At 57.0% G+C, this 19,177-nt stretch overlaps 8 protein-coding genes across 8 annotated transcripts; 3 read left to right on the forward strand and 5 right to left on the reverse strand.

The window, feature by feature from the left end:
- Positions 1-594: 594 nt before the first annotated feature.
- BKCO1_800019 (peroxisome biosynthesis protein (peroxine-7)) lies at positions 595-1,745 on the reverse strand (the record flags this gene model as incomplete). The annotated part of the gene is made up of 2 exons (XM_020279291.1): positions 595-1,513; positions 1,582-1,745. 2 exons carry the CDS (start codon positions 1,743-1,745, stop codon positions 595-597), a joined length of 1,083 nt encoding a protein of 360 aa, XP_020133246.1.
- A 343-nt stretch (positions 1,746-2,088) lies between these two features.
- Positions 2,089-3,607, forward strand: BKCO1_800020 (grf zinc finger domain-containing protein; the record flags this gene model as incomplete). Its single annotated transcript, XM_020279303.1, has 4 exons — positions 2,089-2,682; positions 2,736-2,917; positions 2,976-3,434; positions 3,493-3,607. The coding sequence occupies 4 exons, from the start codon at positions 2,089-2,091 to the stop codon at positions 3,605-3,607; spliced, it is 1,350 nt and encodes a 449-aa protein (XP_020133448.1).
- Positions 3,608-3,765: 158 nt separating this feature from the next.
- BKCO1_800021 (glycoside hydrolase family 125 protein) lies at positions 3,766-6,269 on the reverse strand (the record flags this gene model as incomplete). Its single annotated transcript, XM_020279314.1, has 2 exons — positions 3,766-5,055; positions 5,109-6,269. The coding sequence occupies 2 exons, from the start codon at positions 6,267-6,269 to the stop codon at positions 3,766-3,768; spliced, it is 2,451 nt and encodes an 816-aa protein (XP_020133232.1).
- A 723-nt stretch (positions 6,270-6,992) lies between these two features.
- Positions 6,993-9,440, forward strand: BKCO1_800022 (uncharacterized protein; the record flags this gene model as incomplete). The annotated part of the gene is made up of 2 exons (XM_020279325.1): positions 6,993-7,769; positions 7,830-9,440. 2 exons carry the CDS (start codon positions 6,993-6,995, stop codon positions 9,438-9,440), a joined length of 2,388 nt encoding a protein of 795 aa, XP_020133449.1.
- Positions 9,441-10,233: 793 nt separating this feature from the next.
- BKCO1_800023 (cytochrome p450) lies at positions 10,234-11,308 on the reverse strand (the record flags this gene model as incomplete). Its single annotated transcript, XM_020279336.1, has 2 exons — positions 10,234-10,754; positions 10,813-11,308. The coding sequence occupies 2 exons, from the start codon at positions 11,306-11,308 to the stop codon at positions 10,234-10,236; spliced, it is 1,017 nt and encodes a 338-aa protein (XP_020133450.1).
- A 318-nt stretch (positions 11,309-11,626) lies between these two features.
- On the reverse strand, positions 11,627-11,920 carry BKCO1_800024 (uncharacterized protein; the record flags this gene model as incomplete). Its single annotated transcript, XM_020279347.1, has 2 exons — positions 11,627-11,764; positions 11,825-11,920. 2 exons carry the CDS (start codon positions 11,918-11,920, stop codon positions 11,627-11,629), a joined length of 234 nt encoding a protein of 77 aa, XP_020133444.1.
- Positions 11,921-12,445: 525 nt separating this feature from the next.
- On the reverse strand, positions 12,446-15,723 carry BKCO1_800025 (nb-arc and tpr domain protein; the record flags this gene model as incomplete). The annotated part of the gene is made up of 8 exons (XM_020279358.1): positions 12,446-12,680; positions 12,732-12,911; positions 12,974-14,405; positions 14,455-14,979; positions 15,033-15,095; positions 15,147-15,282; positions 15,336-15,636; positions 15,692-15,723. 8 exons carry the CDS (start codon positions 15,721-15,723, stop codon positions 12,446-12,448), a joined length of 2,904 nt encoding a protein of 967 aa, XP_020133446.1.
- A 777-nt stretch (positions 15,724-16,500) lies between these two features.
- BKCO1_800026 (uncharacterized protein) lies at positions 16,501-19,000 on the forward strand (the record flags this gene model as incomplete). Its single annotated transcript, XM_020279364.1, has 8 exons — positions 16,501-16,639; positions 16,699-16,865; positions 16,918-17,370; positions 17,426-17,576; positions 17,629-17,681; positions 17,732-17,894; positions 18,115-18,362; positions 18,419-19,000. The coding sequence occupies 8 exons, from the start codon at positions 16,501-16,503 to the stop codon at positions 18,998-19,000; spliced, it is 1,956 nt and encodes a 651-aa protein (XP_020133231.1).
- Between the last annotated feature and the right edge of the window lie 177 nt (positions 19,001-19,177).

The following is a 19,177-nucleotide window of genomic DNA, read 5'->3' on the forward strand; positions in this document are numbered from 1 at the left end:
AAAAAAAAAAAAGGAACGGTAAGAGAGTGGTGAAGGATCTGATGATAACCGTACTGCACAGTGCCTGACTTCACGATCGATACGAAAACGAAGCACGAAGCGTTCGATACGGCGATTGGATTCATCCGTGAAACGCATCGCCGGCATGGCTGGGAATGGGCGGCGTGAGGACGAGGCGCTGTACGACAGTTTAGCACCATCACTTGCCTCAGAGATGACTCACCTACTTAGCACGTTTGCTCGATCTCTACTCGACGGATACGGGAGGCTAGTGATGATCCCAACTCCGCTAACAACTCTACAATTTACACACTTCCCACTGCTGGTTTATCCTTTGTAACGCCGCTGAGAGGCTTTCTGTAGCTCAACTCACCGACGTATATTCGTCTGTTACTTGATCATGTTAGACTTCCGAAGTCTCCTAGTCCCCGGGCTTTGAGATTTGTAAATTCATCGATACTTCGTGACTAGACATGACAAATCATTCTCTACATCAACTGCTTAAAAGGTACTGTACATATCGAAAATCCAATGAAAAGTGACATCTCACAAGGAACGCCGCGTAATGCATACCTACTTCCGGGCCCCCGAAACTCACATGGTGCGGTTTCCAGGGCCCATGATAGCTCTCACATCCCAAACCAACAGCCTCTCATCCCAGCCGCAACTCGCACACCAGCCCTCAGCGCCGAAGAGACACCAATCGACGCCCGTCACGAACTCGGTATGGCGGCCCATGCGGCCCAACTCCTGGCCGCCGCCAAAGGCCATCGGGTTCTTGGCCGCCGCCTCGGCGGGATCGGCGCCCATGGCGGTGCCGTCGGTCCACACGCGGCACGTCATGTCGTAGCTGGCGCTGAGCAGCACGTCCGACAGGTGGGGGCTCCAAGTGAGGCGGCGCACGGCGTACTCGTGGCCGGGGAGCACGGCGACGGGCCCGTTGGGCTGGCGCAGGTCGAAGGTGCGGATGGTGCGGTCGACGCCGGCGGCGGCGATGACGCCGTCGCGGTACTTGTTCCAGTCGTGCGTCAGCGCCTCGGCGGGCGGCGACGCCCCGACGGGAGACAGCGGGGCGCCGCCGATGCGCGCCTTGGGCGGCGCGTGGATGGGGATGCTGAGCGTGAGGTGGTTGCTGGCCGAGGCGGGGGTGCGCAGGTCGAAGATGCGCAGGTGCGAGTCGGATGAGACGGCGGAGAGCACGCTGGGCGAGTGCGGCGAGAATTGCGCGCTGTAGGTGCACGAGTGGGTGGGCAGCGTCGCGATCGAGGACGGCGCCTGGGGATTCCAGATCTTGATCGTGCCGTCCCAAGATGAAGACAGGAATGTGTCTTTTGTGACCAGGTTCCAGTGTACTGCGAAGACCTCTCGCGCGTGCTCTTGCCACGACTGGATGGGGAACTCAGACAGCGAGATATCGAACAGCTTGATGCTGCCGTCGCCGCAGGCCGTGAGGATCTGGTTCTCGTGCGCTTCCGACCAGGTGGTGTCGAAGAGGGAGTCTTGCGTGTCGAACCTGTGTTTTCAAGCATCGTGTTAGCTTTTGGTCGGGTCTGATAGCTGGAGACGGCGGAAGCAGCGCACCATTTCTCAGCTACAATGCCATTTGCCGTGAGGCCGAGAATATACAGCCTGCCATTGCCGACAAGGCCAAAGTTGGCGGATGCGGCGACGGCTATGCGCGAGTCGAAGAAGGGCGAATATTTGACGCTGTAGCCGTTATAGCCCTGGGTGCGGAATTCGAGCATGGTGTCGGCGGTGGCTGGGCGGGGCTATCATGAGCAGTGGGCGTCGCTTCAGCTGCAGATGTTTGTAGAGTCGTAGCGGTCGACCAGATTGCTCATGACCCCGGGCCTGAGCCAGCGAGAAGGTGCGCAAAAGGGCTCATAGAGCTGTAAAGGCGGCGGTCGAGGTGGGATGAAGCTTGACTGACGATGAGCTGCATGCGCACGGATGCAGATGCCGAGGTTCGGGCGTGACGCCATCGCCCGCCGCCGTCTTGGAGGCAACCACTTCCGAAGCAGACCTTTGATCCGCCGTCATCCACCTCCTAGATCATGTGCGCGCGCTCAAGGGTCGCGTTACCGCAACATGGACGCGTTCATCTCCAGGAAACGACGCCGCATCTCGCCGCCAGACGACGCACAAGCCGCCGCCAGCGCAATACCCGGAGAAGACGAGGATTCAACCGACTTCAAGCTTGCTCTCCTCGTATCACTGCATCCGGAAATCGGCCAATCCTTTCTTCTCGAAATTTTACTCGATGCTAACGGATCTGTGGAGAAGGCCTCTCAGGCTCTAGCGGAGAAGGGAAATGGCGATTCTCCTCGCAAAAGGCCTTTGACAGTCGGATATCAGTCTTCACTTTCTCGTTTCGCAGTCCAGCGTGGCAGCACGGCAAGCAAGAAGTTATCAGCAAAGAAGGGGAAAACTCTACACCTGTACTCACCAGAAGACATTGAGAATGCTACCCCTTGCTCTATCATCCACAACTTTCTCCCTCCTCATGAGGCAGACGCTTTGCTAAGAGATATGCTCGCCGAAGCCCCGACTTTCGGCAGAGACACCTTCAAGTTGTTCGACAGGGTGGTTGAAAGCCCACACAGCATCTGCTTTTACGTTGACAGCTGGGACGAAGCAGCCCGTCAAAGAGACGATTACATCTACAACGGCAGCCGAATCACCGTACGGAGACTTCCATCAATGCGTCTCAAACTCCAGAGCTTAAGCTGAAGTAGGACATAAGACGTACCCTTCCAGAGATGGATAAAGCAAAAGCGAAGGTCCAGACTGCAGTCAACGCCGAGATCGAACGGCGGATCGAACGATTCCAAGACGGCGCCAGACTCAAGTACCAGTCCCCCCGCGAATGGATCCCCAACGCCTCGTTCGTAAACTGCTACGACGGGGGCGCAGAAAGGCAAGACCCAACACCCAATCGCCCAGCCATCCCCACGCAACCCCTGATAAGTTTACAGGGTAGGCTACCACTCCGACCAGCTCACCTACGTCGGGCCACGCGCCGTCATCGGCTCGCTCAGCTTAGGTGTCGCGCGCGAGTTCCGCGTCCGCAGGGTCGTGGCACGCGACGACGACAACTCCCTCTCACCCGCCTCCGACGCCGTGATCCGCGCCGATACGGAGGGCCAGATCGCGATCCACCTGCCGCACAACTCGCTGCTGGTGATGCACGCGTCCATGCAGGAGGAGTGGAAGCACAGCATCGCGCCGGCGCAGGCCATCGACCCGCACCCCATCGCCGGCAACAAGCGCATAAACATCACGTACCGGCAGTACAAGGAGAGTCTGCATCCGCGGTACACGCCGCGGTGCAGGTGCAACGTACCGACCGTGCTGCGATGCGTGCAGAGGAAGAAGGAAAACAGGGGGAGGTACATGTGGATGTGCCATACGAGTTATACACCGGGTCAAGAGGGGTGTGTAATCCTTCGCCCATGACTCTTGAGGTTCGAGGTGCTGACGAGCGCGGTACAGGTGCTCTTTCTTCCAATGGGCTGAGTTCGATGATGACGGGGAACCGCCTTGGGCGAAGAACGTCGCGGGAAGAACGGCGGAGAATGCTGCAAGGGATGAAGGGCATAGAGAATAGGCCCGACCGAAATCTTTCATACAAATCACTATGGCTGCTCTGCATCACTTTTATCGAACCTTTTGGTCAGATTACACTCCAACCAACAACAGCACTTTCGTCAAGTCCATTTTCAGACTCACGCCGATTATCTCTTTCTCCCAGGAGCCAGATATGTCTCACCCGCTGCTCCTATCCCTCACGATAGCCCGAGCTCTTTGCCTCTCCGCCCGATCCAAGACCCAGGTGAAGCTCATCACCCCTTCATCCGCCTCGGCCTCGACCTCAGCCCACTCATCCTCCTCCATATTCAACACCATGGTCAACTGCGTGCACCGCTGGAACGCGTCCCTCAGGGCGTACCGGCCGCCAGCCGTGACGGCGGCCGAGACGATGCCGGCGACGTCGCGCTCCAAGCGCACGGCGCCCAGCTCGTTGACGCGGCCGTAGTACGCCCAGATGCGCTTCTCGAGCGCCTTGCTGAGATACGACACGCTGGTGGCGAGCAGGCGGTCGAAGTTGCGGTCGGTCAGGATGCGCTTGATGGGGCGGGTGAGGGCGGACCACGCGCGGTCGAAGCGGGCGCGCACGAGGTCGTCGACGGCGTTGGCCTGCTCGCCCGCCGTCGCGCCGGCGGTCGAGGGCGCGAGCGTGGGGTCCTGCGCGGCGGCCTCGTCGGCGCGCTGCTTGAGCGCCTCGAGCTCGTCCGCGGTGAAGGTGTAGTCGATGTCGCGGAAGGCCTCGGCGAGGATGGGCCGCATGCGCGGCTTCATCACCTGGTGGAAGGCGACGCTGACGCCGTCGGAGATGAGTTCGGTCGTCTTGGCCTCGAAGCTGTGCTCCATGGCTTTCAGTGAGTTCTCTACGAAGACGGCATCGTGGCCGAAGGGGAACTTGTCGACGAGGGCGCTGTGGGCGTCGCCGTTGACGGAGCCATCCGAGGTCTGGCTGCCAATGTGAGACTGGACGATGCGTTTGATGTAGTCGTTGGCGATGTCGAGGTTGTTCAGGAGAACGAAGAAGGCGATGATTTTGTCCTCGGGCGGCATACCGCCTTGGATGGCGGCCTTGGGGTAGACATCGTCCCGCATTTTGCGTTGAATCATGCCGACGAAATCGGACCCTAACACCCTGCCAATTGTTGGCACAACGTTGGAGACCACACCGCGCTGTGACGTATTGATCGAACGCTGGAGAACCTGATTGACAATGTACATCACATCGTCGACAGCCGACGTAACGAAAGGAGGGCTTGCGCCGAGTGGCTTGTTTGGATTCAACGACAGACCCGCCGGAGGCTCGTCCAACTGGAATGCCTTCTCAACTGATCGACGGAAGAAGAAAGTTGCCATGACGTTGTAGGGCTCTAGCAGGTGTCCGTTCACCTTCTTGGCGAGGTTGCTGGTGGTGAGGAAATCGGGCATGATCAAAGGAGCGCTGTCGATGCCTTCAAGGTCGGGGTCGAGGGGCTATGTTTGCTTAGTTGCAATTGAAATCTAATTACTGTATTGCATTTACTTACGGCGGTCTTTGTGGCAAGGAATCTAGTGTACAGAGACCATCTTCCAAGCATTATTGCCGTCTCCCCGAGAAGGCCATCCACCTCCTTCATGTCTACTCCTTCATCTTCACTTGCACGGCCGGTGAGCCTGTCTCTCTGAGCCGGCGAGGATGAACGGGGAGCTCCGCCACTGGGCACGGGCAAGAAGCTTTGAACGAGGAAAGAAAAGGCGTATGATTTTATGTCGGTCAATTTCCTGTCAATGTTGCGCTCGTCGCGCCATGTGTCGAGAATGATGCCACCCTGGACGTCAGCCTCCATCTGGAGGCGCTCAATCACCTTGCCCATCATGCCAGTGCCGTAATGGCGCTCGACCAGCGGCTCGTGGCCACCCACGATCTGGGCAATGTGCTCAAACAGCTTTGTCAAGGCATTCGCGTAGAAGAAACTCTCTCTGCTCGCGACGGCAGTATTCAGGTTCGTGCGGGCTCTGGACGACACGCCATGGCAGACGTAGCGACCGTAGGCATCCAAGCCGACGTCAGACCTACCGATTAGGGGAAAGAGCTTAAAGAATCGCGTGACAGCCGTGCCATCGCCCTCCTTTGCGGCCTTCTCGAACTCACGCAGGAACAGGCCACACAGCGATTCGGCGGCATTTTCCAGCGTCACTCGCGGCGGATCGGGCACCTCGGCAGTCGGCACAATCTCCTCGGCGAAGCTGCCATTGACGACGTCTTGGGGGATGTTGGACGCACGGCTGAGGTAGCTCGCGGCCGTCTCCCAGTCCTGCGGCGCGCCCATGGAGCCGTGCACGCCCAGCACGCATGCCTTGAGCTCCGCAACCTGCTCGACGACCTCCAAGGTGGCCTTTACATTCGACTGCTCATTGTCCAGGCGCTTCACGGCGGTCGAGATGCGGCTGGCGGTGGATGCGGCGTCGGAGAGCATGCCATTGCTGATGGAGCGCGTGTTGACGACCTGGGTGCCGAGATGGGCTCGCAGAAGATCGAGGCGGCCGAGCTCGCGCGAGAGATGCTCCTGCGAGGCGATCAGGTCATTGAGGCGGGCCGAGACGTGGGCTTCCTGCTGGTTCAGGTGGGCGAGCGTGGCCTGGATCTCGGCGACGGAGGCGGCCTTGTAGATGTCATGGGCGCCGCCTGGGTCGGCGTGGTCGTTCATGGTTGCTGTGGGGAAGGCGGGCTGGCCAGGTGTTGCGCTGGCGCTGGCGATGGAATAATCGCTTGGCCCAGCCCAGTGACAGGGCCCTGGCGCGTGGCCGAGTGTCCAACCCAGCCTCGCGCATCATCGAGTCGACGCGAGCAAACCAAGGCCGCCCGGCTCGCCGGCACCCTGCTTTCCTCCCTCACTCCCACTCACTGCTCCCGCCGCCTAGCACAATCTCGCCTGCGCTGCGCAGACCTCCCTCCGACCACCTCTCGCGACCCCTCAGGTGCTGCCCTCAGGTGCTGCCGTCCGCGTCTCCCGCTGCTGCGCCACGACGCCTCCTCCGCGTATCGCCGCTGCCGTGAACTCTCAAGCTCACAAGCGCCCGCCCCGCCGCAGTCAGCTTCGCTCCACGCACCGCTTGCTCAAATAGTGCCCGCCTAGCACTCCGCGCTCCGTCTCCCTCCGCCTACCCGACCGCTTGCGCGCCTCTCGTTCCTGCGCGCATCACCGCCTTCGCCCGCCGAGACCACTGCCGCCAACCAGAAAACGAGGCGCCGGAATACGAGACAAACATAAACATCCGTCGAAGCGCCTTCCCCACCCTATGCCGCCGCAAAGGTTATAGACTGTGACCCCTCTCCCGAACATTTCTCTTCACGCGCCTCGTGGCCCCATGAGCGCCTAATAATATTATCTCTATCCCGCAACCCAAATCGACCGCCGCTCACCTCCGCCATGGACTTCGCCGGAGACGCCCTGCTGACAGGGCACCAGCTCTACGCTCGCAGTGGGGTGTCTACCACAGACGCCTCGGAAAAGCCTGCAGTCTACAAGGTTGTTGGCATTATACTGGCACTGTCGTCCGGTCTATTCATTGGTGTCTCGTTCGTGGTCAAAAAGAAGGGATTATTGTCGGCAAACGAAAAGTACAGCGAGGAAGCCGGCGAGGGATATGGATACCTCAAGAATTGGATGTGGTGGACTGGCATGACCCTCATGATCATTGGTGAGGTGTGCAATTTCGTCGCCTATGCCTTCGTCGACGCAATCCTGGTCACGCCCATGGGCGCCCTGTCCGTCGTGGTCACCGCTATCCTGTCGGCGATATTTCTCAAGGAGCGCTTGAGCTTCGTGGGCAAGGTTGGCTGCTTCAACTGCATTGTCGGCTCCGTCGTCATTGTCGTCAATGCTCCGGAGCAGTCCTCGGTTTCCACAATCCAGGAGATGAAGAAGCTTGTCGTCACTCCCGGCTTCCTGTCATACACCGGTGTTGTCATACTCGTCGCCCTTTTCCTGGCCTTTTGGGCAGCGCCCAGATATGCCAAGAAGACCATGATGATATACATCAGCATTTGCAGCATGATCGGGGGGCTGAGCGTTGTTGCTACTCAGGGGTTGGGATCTGCCATTCTTGCGCAGATCCGAGGCGTTGCACAATTCAACCAGTGGTTTCTTTACATTGTGTTGGTTTTTGTTATTGCCACTCTGTTGACAGAAATCATTTATCTCAATGTAAGTCTTGAACAGCGTTGCGGACTTGCTTTGGGCGCGTCGCTAATGTGTGGACAACAGAAAGCTCTCAATATCTATAACGCCGCGCTGGTCACGCCTACATACTACGTTTTCTTCACTAGTGCCACTATTGTTACCTCCTCCATCCTTTTCCAGGGCTTCAATGGCACCGGAACGTCCATTGCCACTGTGGTCATGGGTTTCTTGCAGATTTGCTCCGGCGTGGTCCTCCTCCAACTCTCCAAATCAGCAAAGGACGTGCCGGATGCTGCAGTATTCCAGGGTGATCTTGATCAGGTCCGAACGGTTGCTGAGCAAGAAGAACCTGAATACGAGCCGAGAGCTGACACCATTCGTGGCGGTGCTGCCATCATCCGCACGTTGTCCATGGCAAGACAGAGGAGAGAGGCCGAGGAAGCGAAGACACTCGCTTCTGTGAGTATGGAGCCCATCGGAGAGAATGAATCCATCGAGTGGGATGGCCTGCGCAGACGCAAGACGGTGCTTAGTTCAGGTCAACCGTCAATCCGACGCCAGAAGACAGTGCATCCCCCCCTGGGCATGTCGCATTTCCCCGACTCCGATTCCGAGCACGGGGCCAATAGCGACGATGATATTCATCCTGGATTTCTCTCGCGTCTATCGACCCGCCGGAAGTCCAAGAGACGCCCATCGCACTCTTCGACACACCCAGTTCCCCTTGAGTCGATTTCGGTTCCTAGCAAAACCGCCTCCATGTCTTCATTCAACTCGCGGGGCCTTCCTCCAGCTCCTAGCTCTATCATAGCTCAGGACTTCGCCACAGAAGGCGACCACCCCCACGTATACGGCCTCCCTCCAGGCCTCCGTGGTGGCGATGGTCACAACGACGACACTTCATACCACGGGCCACCTGGCTCGTCATCCAGCGGTGTCCACTGGGCATCGTCTATCGACGAGCGCGTCAGAACCCCAGGGAGCAACACACTCAGTCCCCCACCGCCGCCACCCCACACTTCCAGCGCAAGCAGCGGGTCGAACAAGCGCCAATTCTCCTTCACCAACGTCTTCAACCCCTTCGCGCGCCCCGACTCGGCCGGCAGCAACCGCCCCATGAGCGCGCGCTCGGGCCTCAGCTTCGCCCACCGCAAGCCCGGCCACCACCCGCGCCACAGCAACGGCGGCGGCGGCGACACGGAAGAAGAGCGCCTCGGCCTCGTCAAGGGCGGCGGCCAGTTCGACGACAGCAACGACTCCCCCATCGACGCGCCCGGCAAATCGCCCTACTACCACCACGCGCAACAAGCCGCCGCCGCCGCCCCCGGCTCCAAGCGCCTCTCGGCCGACAGCGACGACGCCTTCTACGGCCGCTACGGCTCGCCGCCCACGTACGGCGACCTCAAGGAATCCGACCTCGAGGACCCGGACCCGGGCGTGCTGAGCGACGAAGAGCGCTGGACCGTGCCCATGCCGTCGGCCGGCGGCGCCGGTGCGCCGACGAGCGCTCCCGGCGGACACAACCGCAACTTGACGGGCGGCGGCTTGTCGTCGGCGCCCATCGACATTCGCGTGCCGGCGCCGGGGGTGCCGCAGGGGGCGGCGGGCGTGGGGAGCAGCAGGGGGGCGTATGCGCATGCGCGGAGCGCGAGCGAGAGTTCGGATGATTTCGAGGCGGCGATACGGAAGTTGTAAAAGACGGTGGTGGCGGCGGTGACTTCTCTTGCTTGTCTTCGTTGTTGTGGGCTTTTTTGAGCGGAAGCGAGCGAGCATTGGTGTTGGGAAGGGAAACAACTAACTGCTGTGATGTGGTTTGAGTTGGGATGTTGGGGGGAATTTTTCTTTTTTTTTTCTTTTTGCCCTTTTTCGAGCAATGCATGAGATGAAACATGATGACCGTCATGAAACAGGGACATGGCCGTATCGTTCTTTCGGGATTAGTTCTGGACGTTTTGGTGCCTTGTAGTAATAGGCTGGTTGTTGATGTCGTCATCAGAGGGGTTCTGGTGGTCCTTGGTTTTTTTTTCCCCTTCTTGTTAACTCCATTTTCTCTCTACATTCTTCTCCCGCTTTTCGTCAGTTACTGTGTACGCTTCTTTTTCTCTTTCTTGGCTAGGGACAAATCGTCGAGTTCGGAATATGGGAATAGCGAACTGGGTCGGAGGCGCGCGTGGGAAATGTGCGCGACTGATCTACTCTCTTGATTTTTGTTTTTTGTTTTTGGGCATGTGTATAGAAACAGCGGGTTGGCAAGCGCTGCGCTTGAGGAAGCAAAAAAAAGAACTCGGTTGGTCCTTGATAGAGAAATACGGATGGACAAGCACCTGTTTTGCGCTGATCCCGCCCGTCTCAAGCGTGACCTCCCATCCTGTTGAAAACAATCAGTCTCACCTCCACGCTCTCGCGCTCCTGCACGTCTTCCTTGGCGGGTGTCCGGTTGAACGCGGCGTGCGCGCAAGCTGAGTACATACGTCCTTCCCGTCAGCCATCAAACTTCTTCCCCTCTTCGCCATATATCGCTTTCGAACTGCAGATCAAGGAGGAGGGAGAGGGAGAGACCGAACGTACCTCCGACAGGGCCTTCCTTCTCCAAAGCGAGCGAGTCGAACTGCACGAACACGGTCGCCTCCCGCGGCGTCTGGTTGCTCAGCCAGTACCATTCCTGCCGCGGGCTGTACGTCGGGTAGTACAGCTCGAGCACAAAGTCCGCCGAGGCGACGCGGTCCGCGGCGAGGCATTCGTCGTCCGAGATGGTGCGGGCGTCGCACAGCGCCAGCGGGCAGTCCTCGACCGCGTGGTTGATGGGCCGCCAGACGCTGGTGGAGGCCATCGAGTCGTCAGCATTCAGCTTGAACGTTGAGGCTTCCCATCCGGGGCCGGTTGGTGTGGGTGCGTATGTATGTACGTACTTTACGATGCGGGCGCGATAGTCCCCGTTGAGGTATTTGTCGGCTTCCGAGGCTGTGAGGTACCGGCGCATGCGGTCGAAGCCGGAGGTTTTGGTGTGGTCTGGAACCGTTCTTTGTGTCAGGAAGATGCTGTGATGTTTCTGTTCGTAATCACTGACCGATGTGGACCGAGTGCACGGGCGGCGCTGCGTTGGACGAGCTTTTGTCGTCACTGTTCCTGTATAGCGATGGGGAAGTTCGGTTACGGCGCAGCTGTGGCTTTTCAGTCATTATTGAGCCCGGATGAAGGAGAGGAACGAAAGTGAATCGACTGACTCGGAAATCATAACAGATGGTCTTGTCGGCGCGAAACTCGTCCGAGATCAAGTCCACGGTTTGCTGACAGTAAGACTCCACTGCAGCTGGGTCGGCACTGAATCTCTTTGCAGAAAACATTGGGTGGCGTATGAACTTGAAGCCTTGCTCTTCATAAGACAGTGATTGCTCGGGCAGACTGCGGGCATCTGTCAGGGGGATATCATCATGCTGAGTGTACCTCAAGTTGGACAGAGCCTCCCTTGGTACATCATCACCGAGAGGTGTTTGAATAGCATAAGGTTTCTCGACATCGTATAGCGGAGATGGCGTGATGAATGAAAGTGAGGCGACTTCCATGGCAAGCAGGGTAGTACCTGTAGAGGGGAGGGACCACGAATGACCCGCTAGGCTGTGGGATATGTTCCACAATGCAGTGGCTTGAGTTGAATTTATACTGCCTCGCGAACCGATCGACATGGGCTCATCAACCAGAATTTGAGTATTTGTGTGATGTATCTCATTATGCGGAGCCTAAAGTCGGGTTGGGCCAGTATTGTAGAAATTCTGCATGCTTTCTCGTGTGCACTCTCAAACCCACAGAACGGTAGATTGAAACACCGTGGAAGCTGGATACATAATCTACTCTTCAGAGCACTGTCTCATTACCCATAAGTTTCATTCATCATCCGAGTCTGGATCCAAACAGTGTGCGTCCTTCTCCGCAACCAGCCGGACGTTGCTCTTTTCCTGGGCTTTCGGGACGCTGTTCCCCCCGTCAAGTCCACCGCCATGCTCACTTCTGCCGGTCACATTCTGGAAACGAACAGATCAATACGATTGATACTTGACACTGCATCTTGATGGGATTCTTACCTTGGATGAATCCCAGGATTGAGCCGCATCTGGCCCCACTTGAACATACTTTTGCCAGGGCTGCGACTTCTGGTTGGTCGAAGCGGTGGAAGACATGGTGTTTACACAGTAAGATGTGACTTCGAAGGGAAAGGTGGTTGTTGGATAACGGGACGACTCTTGATCTGGCACCTCTGCGCGAGGGATAAGGCTTGATGAAGGGGAAATATAAGTGCACGGATACATGGCTCGGAACCCGGTACTATCAGCGATGCTATGGTGTCTGCCTGTGACGGGGCGTATGCAGTTGGACGTTCTCGGTTCGATTATGATATCGATTGCAGGGATTCACGGGGCTGAGTGCATGCATGCTGGGCGTCAATGCATGATGGTGGCGTATTTCTCAGAAACATCGCCCCGCAGCTTCGCCCGGTTACGCTGACAGTGACGTTGCTGTTTCGCGAGGCTGAAGGAGAAGACACAAGTGGGGTCGGACAACAAGCCATTACCCACATCTCCATTGGTGCACAGAACGACCGGGAGAAATAGCGATCTGTCTCAAAAACACAGGACTGGGAAGGAGACAAATGGTAGCTACAGTTTTCCAAGGAATGCTCGGGATACGTAGGAATGAAGGTGTGATCAACGATCCAGTGTGCCCACCAATTTGTCATATGACTCCATGTTATCCTGCTCGTCCGGGGGAATGCCCAGTAGCTCTTGTCGGATATCAGCTGCCAGCTTTTTGCTGTTCTTCGCATCTTCCTCACGCCCCAAGCTCTCGAGGACCATGCTCATCAAATACGTCGAGCGTCCAGTCCCACCTTTGCCTCCATAAGAGCGCTGATAAATCGTTAAGGCTTTCAGAAGCATTTCTCTGGTTGGGATTGGTCAGTCAATGCGTCTGGAGTGTTATAAACGGCCTTACTCTGAGGCAGCCTGTTCATCCCGGCCATGCAAGAACCAGGCGACCTTGTGCAGCGAAGCTGCGGTTCGATAGGTCTCGCCGAGAATGTCTCTGCGGACGGATAGACTGGAGGTATGGAGTTTGAAAGCTTCCACGAGGTCGCCTTTCCGTATATAAATATTCCCAAGGGAAAAGTTGGAGCTGCGGACATCAGCGGGGCGCATCGGCGACGACGTCGACGTCGACGTCGACCGAGAACTTACAAAGCTGTCAAGTAGTTTCCCGCTCCCAAGTCTGCGTCATAGAGCTCGATGGCTGCTTTGAGATGCTGTATCGAACTTTCGTAGTCTCCGCCCAGCCCTTCCAAAAGCCCGATGACGTCGAGTGTCATTCCCTTGTAGCCTTCAGCCTGACCGGGGTATTTGGACCGAATCTCTTGCGCCCTATCCAGGTCCTTCCGGGCTTGTCTGTAGTCCCCGGTGCCCAGCTCGGCAAGGGCCACGTTGGTGTAACCGTGGGCCTGCACAAGGTCATTGGGCGATCCCATTTCCTGCAACACCTTCAGTTGATTCGAAAAGTTGACCAAGGCGTCGCCGGCTCTGTTGACGTCGAGATAGATGCCACCAAATGTCCTGTAGATTGTTGCCAGAGGATATTGCTTTGGCAGAGTCTTCTCGCCCACCTCTCGGGCATTCGGCAGGATCTGCATTGCCTGGGCCGGCAACCCCTGTTCGAAGAGGTACCATGATGCATTCGCGAGGATCACGGCGAATTCCGCCCGAGGGAGTAGAGGTGGGTCCGATTCACGGTAGAATTGCTCGAGTGACATGACTTGTGGAAGGTAAAGCCGACATCGCGGCCATTGGCTGTCCAACGAGGCCTTGTCCGGGGTCAGCTGAGGATAGACTCTGTACAGAAGCTCGACGGCTTCGTCGAACCGCGCTTGGCGGTCTTCCTGTGTCATCTTGTTTAGCGTAATCGCCCCCACCAAGCGATGCATGGAAACGACTCGTCGGCTTTTGTCCTTCGATATCAGAGACTGCTGCAACAGGGGTCGCGTTGTGTCGAGGTAGACCATCTTGTTCTCGAGATACTGCAACCGCGCAAAGGATGATCCAACGCGCTGCCGATCTGATCCGGTCAGGAGGCTCTCCGGAATCCCGTCAGGATCAAGAAGTGCGAGCAGTTGAAGCAGGTGTCGGGAATCTTTGTTTGCGGACTCGACCCGGGACATTGAGATGTCCCAGACAGTGTTGAGCGAATGGGGATAGTCCATGTGTAGATTCCCAGCGTCCTGATCCAGCAGAGATGCTCGGTTGCGGAAGTCCGAGTAGATGTCCCAAATCTCTTCCAAGTCGCACTGGGACTCCAGCATGTAATTCGCAATCTGATTGATGGCCAACGGCAACCCCCCGAGGCTCTTGGTGAGTTGGCGAGCGAGCTCGGTCTCTTCTACGTCTTCATCAACCCCGCAATGATCTGACTGACGGACCAGATCAAGCAGCAGCTCGGCCGCCTTGGACTCGGAGAGAGGAGGAACGTGGATTCCTTTCATATCTTTACTGTTGACAGGAAATCTGGCAGATGCTGGATCACGGCTGTTCAGGAGAATGTGTCCATGCTTTGATTTGGGCCAGTATCCTTGCAGGACTTTCAGGTCATCCGCATTGTCAAAGACCAGGAGCCAGCTCGCATCTGGAAGGTTTGTTAGCAGAAATGGCGTAGCTTCTCCACTTCAACACACCTGTCTCTTGAAGCCAGTTCCAAAAGACTGTTTTACACTGTTGATCGGATGCTTCAGCCTCGTCGGGGACAAGGCCCAACTTGGTGACTGCCACCCTGACGTCTTGGGCCAGCTTGACCAACGAGTCTGCAGAAATCCAGAATGCGGCCTCATATGACGCTACGTGTTTCGATAGGTACTCCAGACACAACTGAGTCTTTCCTACTCCACCAAGCCCGTACAGTGACACTACACGTTGATTGACAGATGGCGCCGACAGGTGGTTGTGCATCTCCTCAAGCTCCTCGTCCCGGCCAACGAATGCCGGATTCTTCGAGTATGGCACTCTGTGACAAGGAAGGCGTGCTCTTGTCCTTATCTCCAGCCTCGACAACATGTCCTTGATTTCCTCATGGTGCATGGCATTCTTCTGCAGGCTCAAAGTCTGAACTTCGAGCTCTATCTGCCGGCTCTTCTTCCGGATTCTTGCGATTGTCTTCTCGAGACTGGGGCGGAATGGCTTCCAGGTCGCGAACAAGATGTTCTCTGGGTGGACATGTCTGTTAATCCTCCTCCACAGGCCATGTTGAAGCACTCACTCAATGGATTTTTCCGAAAGTACGAAATGACCTGGCAAGAGAACTCGGCGATAAGCCAGTAGACTTTTGACCATCAGCTTCGGTCCGAAGGCGAAGTGTGGAATCCCGACGTACGCTCCTGACAAGGCTCTGTAAGGGAAGGACACGGCCCAAGGACCTCGATATAGGTTTCGATACGCGGAAGCGTGTGTTTGATTTCATCGAACATCTCAACGATGAGCTCAAAAACTTCATTTGTTTCATGCACCAGCTGGCGGGCCCATCAACGGCTTCGTTCGGCACTGCAGCATTCGGACCACTTACTTCAACACAGAGCTTGATGCTGCCCCATATGGGCGCGGCAACGGTGGGCTGGACGTGGACGAGCACGTCGAAGCTGCCATGGAATGTTCTCAAGCGCTCGAAGAAGGCGATCAAGCGGGCCAGTTCAAAGGCCTTTGCCCTTCCGCTGTAGCGCGAATGCAAGGCGCTGCCGAACTGGATCAGCTCCTCGATGGAGCCAAAACGGCTCACAATGTCAAAATCCTTGGGATCAAGCTTGGTCCTGCAGAGGTCCAAGACTGCATCCCAGCGGTCTGTGATGACCGGACTGGTCACCAGTAGGCTTTGAGGTGGATTGTGAGCCACAGCCTCGCGACGGGAGTCCACGGAATGCTCACCCATCTACCCTCTTTGGAGTGTCTGGAGCCATGGCGTCAGCATGCGGTAGCCGTAAGAGAGGCCGGCCATTGAATGGAAGGGTAGCCGGGAGCGTTGAGGGAGCCTCGTTGATAAGGCTACCAAATTGGGGCTGAGGGCCGATGCGCGGGTTTTATCGCGACTCGACGGAAAGCGGGGTTGGAGGGGGGGTACTATGGGGCCAGCCTTGCGTTGGTGCAACGCTGGCTGGGCGTCCATGGTCGTTGCCTGAAATGTGGCGGATGTGATTATGCACACCAGGGGCGTCTGGCCGGACAGGGGGCGACAGATTGACCATGCATGAAGGCTGAAGGCTGCAGGACACGCACGTTCTCGTCGACTTCAGCCTGCTCTCGCACGACGAAAGAGCTGCTTATAATGGCGCGATATCCGCGCTTGAGTATCTGGTCACGTTACGCTGTGAAATGGCTCTCAGAAGGATATGGAAGGGTGAGCCTCAAGCGGAAGTTGTGTAAGTGGTAGGGACACAAGGCCAATCCCCCGCTAATCATTGCCCTGCACCGTGTACGTAGCTTCGTCTTGGTGCTGCCCGCCCCCGTCCCGGCCCGCCCGGATCCAACCATCAACCATCAGCAAAGCCTGCAAGCCCTGCATGACCGCTTTGCCGAGGCGCGCATCTTCACTTTCGACCACCATGCAAGCTCATGCAGCGAGATTGTCGATGCTGGACATCGTCTTCTGCAGAACGTGACAGAGACTCGGAACACGTTCAGCCCAAAGGTAGCGTACTACCTTCCCGGACTGTCCAGCTACCGTTTACCAAGTGAGAATGGACGGCCAGCTCCGCATGCTGCCGTGGGTGTTCCTCAGCGAAGGTGTCGGGGGACTGATAGCCAAAGCTGCCATCTCGGGCATCGAATCCGACCGTCTCAACACCAACGAATTCACAGTGGGAATGATTCTGCTAGGTAGTTTTATTCGCATTCGCTCTCCTCGAGTGCCAGTACTAACGATCCCTGGTTCGAAGACGTGCCTAACACCTGTGCCTTTGATGCCGACTTGGAACGGCTGTCTGCAGCTCTGGACCACTTTACTGCTGACAACGCAGCCTTTGCGCAGCTCACTAAAGTTGAGAATGACTTTCTTGACAGAGCTCGTAGCCTTGTGCTGTTCAGCTGTTTCTCGTACAATGCGGTATCGGCCCCGGTCATCTGCATCCATTGTCGACTACTGAACCCCGTAGCAGGCTCTTGAAAGAAGACAGTCCGTCCTGAATGTTGCCAATGAAGCTCAGATCAGCGTCGACATACATTCATTCGGCCACTACCGGCCAGGTGGTGCGAGCATGGCGGAGCTGCACAAAATCATCCAGCGCGCCACAACGTTGTGTACGATGCAACAAACGACGAAATCCCGCACTGGAAATCAGACTGCAGCTCTGGACAAGAAATCCGCCCAGCTACTGGAGGACTTCTTTCCGCTCAACTGGGATTTCTGCATCTGCTCTCATGCAGTCGTATTCTCGAGCCCGAACAACCAGCCACTCATAGAGACACATGTGCGGTCAAAGAAGAAGCTGCTCAAGGATTTCTGCCGCATCACCGAGGAAGCGGACACGCCAATAGATTCCAACGAAGGCAGTCAAACTGTTTGCCTTCGGTGGTACCACGCACCGGCCAACAACGAAGCATGGGCCGAGGTGCGCAACTGATGATCAACACGTGCATGTCGATAGGCTAACGTCGCCGACACAGGGAATCGTGAACAGATTCCTCTCGACGAACCACAGTCTCATATCCAAGGCCGAGTTTGCTGACTTCTGGGCGCACAATCAGCCTCTGGCCGAGGGCGCCTGTCTTGGGTCATGGCGCATCAACCCGGCATGCGCGTCTTTTGGGAGTGACTGTAGGTCCATTTGCCTTGTGGCGCTCAACGTAGACGCTAACAATGGATGAAGCGAGTCGTAGTGAGGATAGCTTTCCGGGGGACAAGGGCGTTGTTCTTGTCGTGGTGTACCCGTCTTTCCCCGCCACTCTTCCCTTCTTGCTAACGCTGCACAGATGCCGTTCCTCCACTGGGAGAGTGTGGACCATCTGGCCCGCCAAGATGAAGCACTGGACATGTTCCGGTCAGACAGAATACCGCCCAGGCTCAGGGAAGATTACGAAAAGGCAGCCTCGGATCCAAACACGCGCTACACCAGCTCTTCGGTCGTGTCTGAGAGTTCGCTGCGTTTACCCGTGCTTCTTGATCAATTCCAGTATCCCACAATGACGTTGCCCATCGATCGTCTTCACAACCAAGTTCTCCCGAAGCAGACGGCGGCTGCTCAGACCGGGGCCAAGTGCCTGGTCGTCCATCAACTATGGCTCGTTATACCACAACAGGGCAAGACATGTCCGACCAGTCACACTTGCGAGAAAGCAGCTGACTCTGCCGCCAGAGACGATGGTTACCTTGTTTCCGAGGAAAAGCCTAGAGAGCGGTCTCGTCGAGGTTGCGCAAATGGCGGATTTGGAGAGTGCCATGCTCGGCGAGCTGTCCCGAATCAACCACCCCTCCCACGTCCTTGCGAACGTTTACGATTTCTGCGCACTCATGCTCCATATCACAACGACCACGCTGCTTTCGCGGCTCAAACACCCCGATTTTCTGTTCACTCACTTCTACCGCAAAGCAATCGGAGAACTGGTATTGCACCGTCAACCCAAACCACCGCACTTGCTCCAGGCTGACGGAAAGCACAGAGGCAAAAGCACGTTGCGTCTCTGACTTCGTTCAAAGACCGAGACCTCCAAGGCATCACCGACGTCTGGAAGGATGTCGAGGAGGAAAACTACGAGCTCTCCCTCGTGTTGGAAGCCAACGCGCTCAAAGACGAACTCCACGTCATCGGCCACATCTTCGACATGCAGGCCGGGGTGGTGAGCAAGTTTGCTGAGATCAAAGCGACATCCGACACGGGCGACACGCATCTGAAAGACACGGCCAGCAAGCTCGAGGCTTTTCGGGTCGAGTTCCAGGGCCTGTGGAAGGACACGGATGCCATCGAGAGAGACCTCCTCCACTTGCTGGACCTGAAGCAGAAGCGCGCAAACCTCCGCGAGGCTCACTCTGCATCGATCCAGGCCCACGAGGCCAGCCAGCAGACGAGACACGTGCTCGAGCTGGCCGAGAGTTCGGCATGGCAAAGCCGCATCGTCATGGTCTTCACCACCCTCAGTGCAATCTACGTAGGAATGCTCCGCTCAGCGCTCGATCGTGTCAGGGCTGACTTTCCAGCTTCCGCTGTCATTCGTCTGCTCGTACTACGGTATGAACATGCATGATCTCACCGGAGACGAGGGGAATGTGTATTCCACGCGAGATTACTGGATCATTGCAGGCAAGCATACCCACCCTTTCTCCAGACTCCCAGCCAGACGCGTTCAATGGCTCGATGCTGATACCACCCAAGGCCCTGTGTCCGGGGGATTCACCCTGCTTGCGCTTTTTATAGGATTCCA

Source organism: Diplodia corticola (assembly GCF_001883845.1).
Source record: "Diplodia corticola strain CBS 112549 chromosome Unknown scaffold8, whole genome shotgun sequence".
Lineage (NCBI taxonomy): Eukaryota > Fungi > Ascomycota > Dothideomycetes > Botryosphaeriales > Botryosphaeriaceae > Diplodia > Diplodia corticola.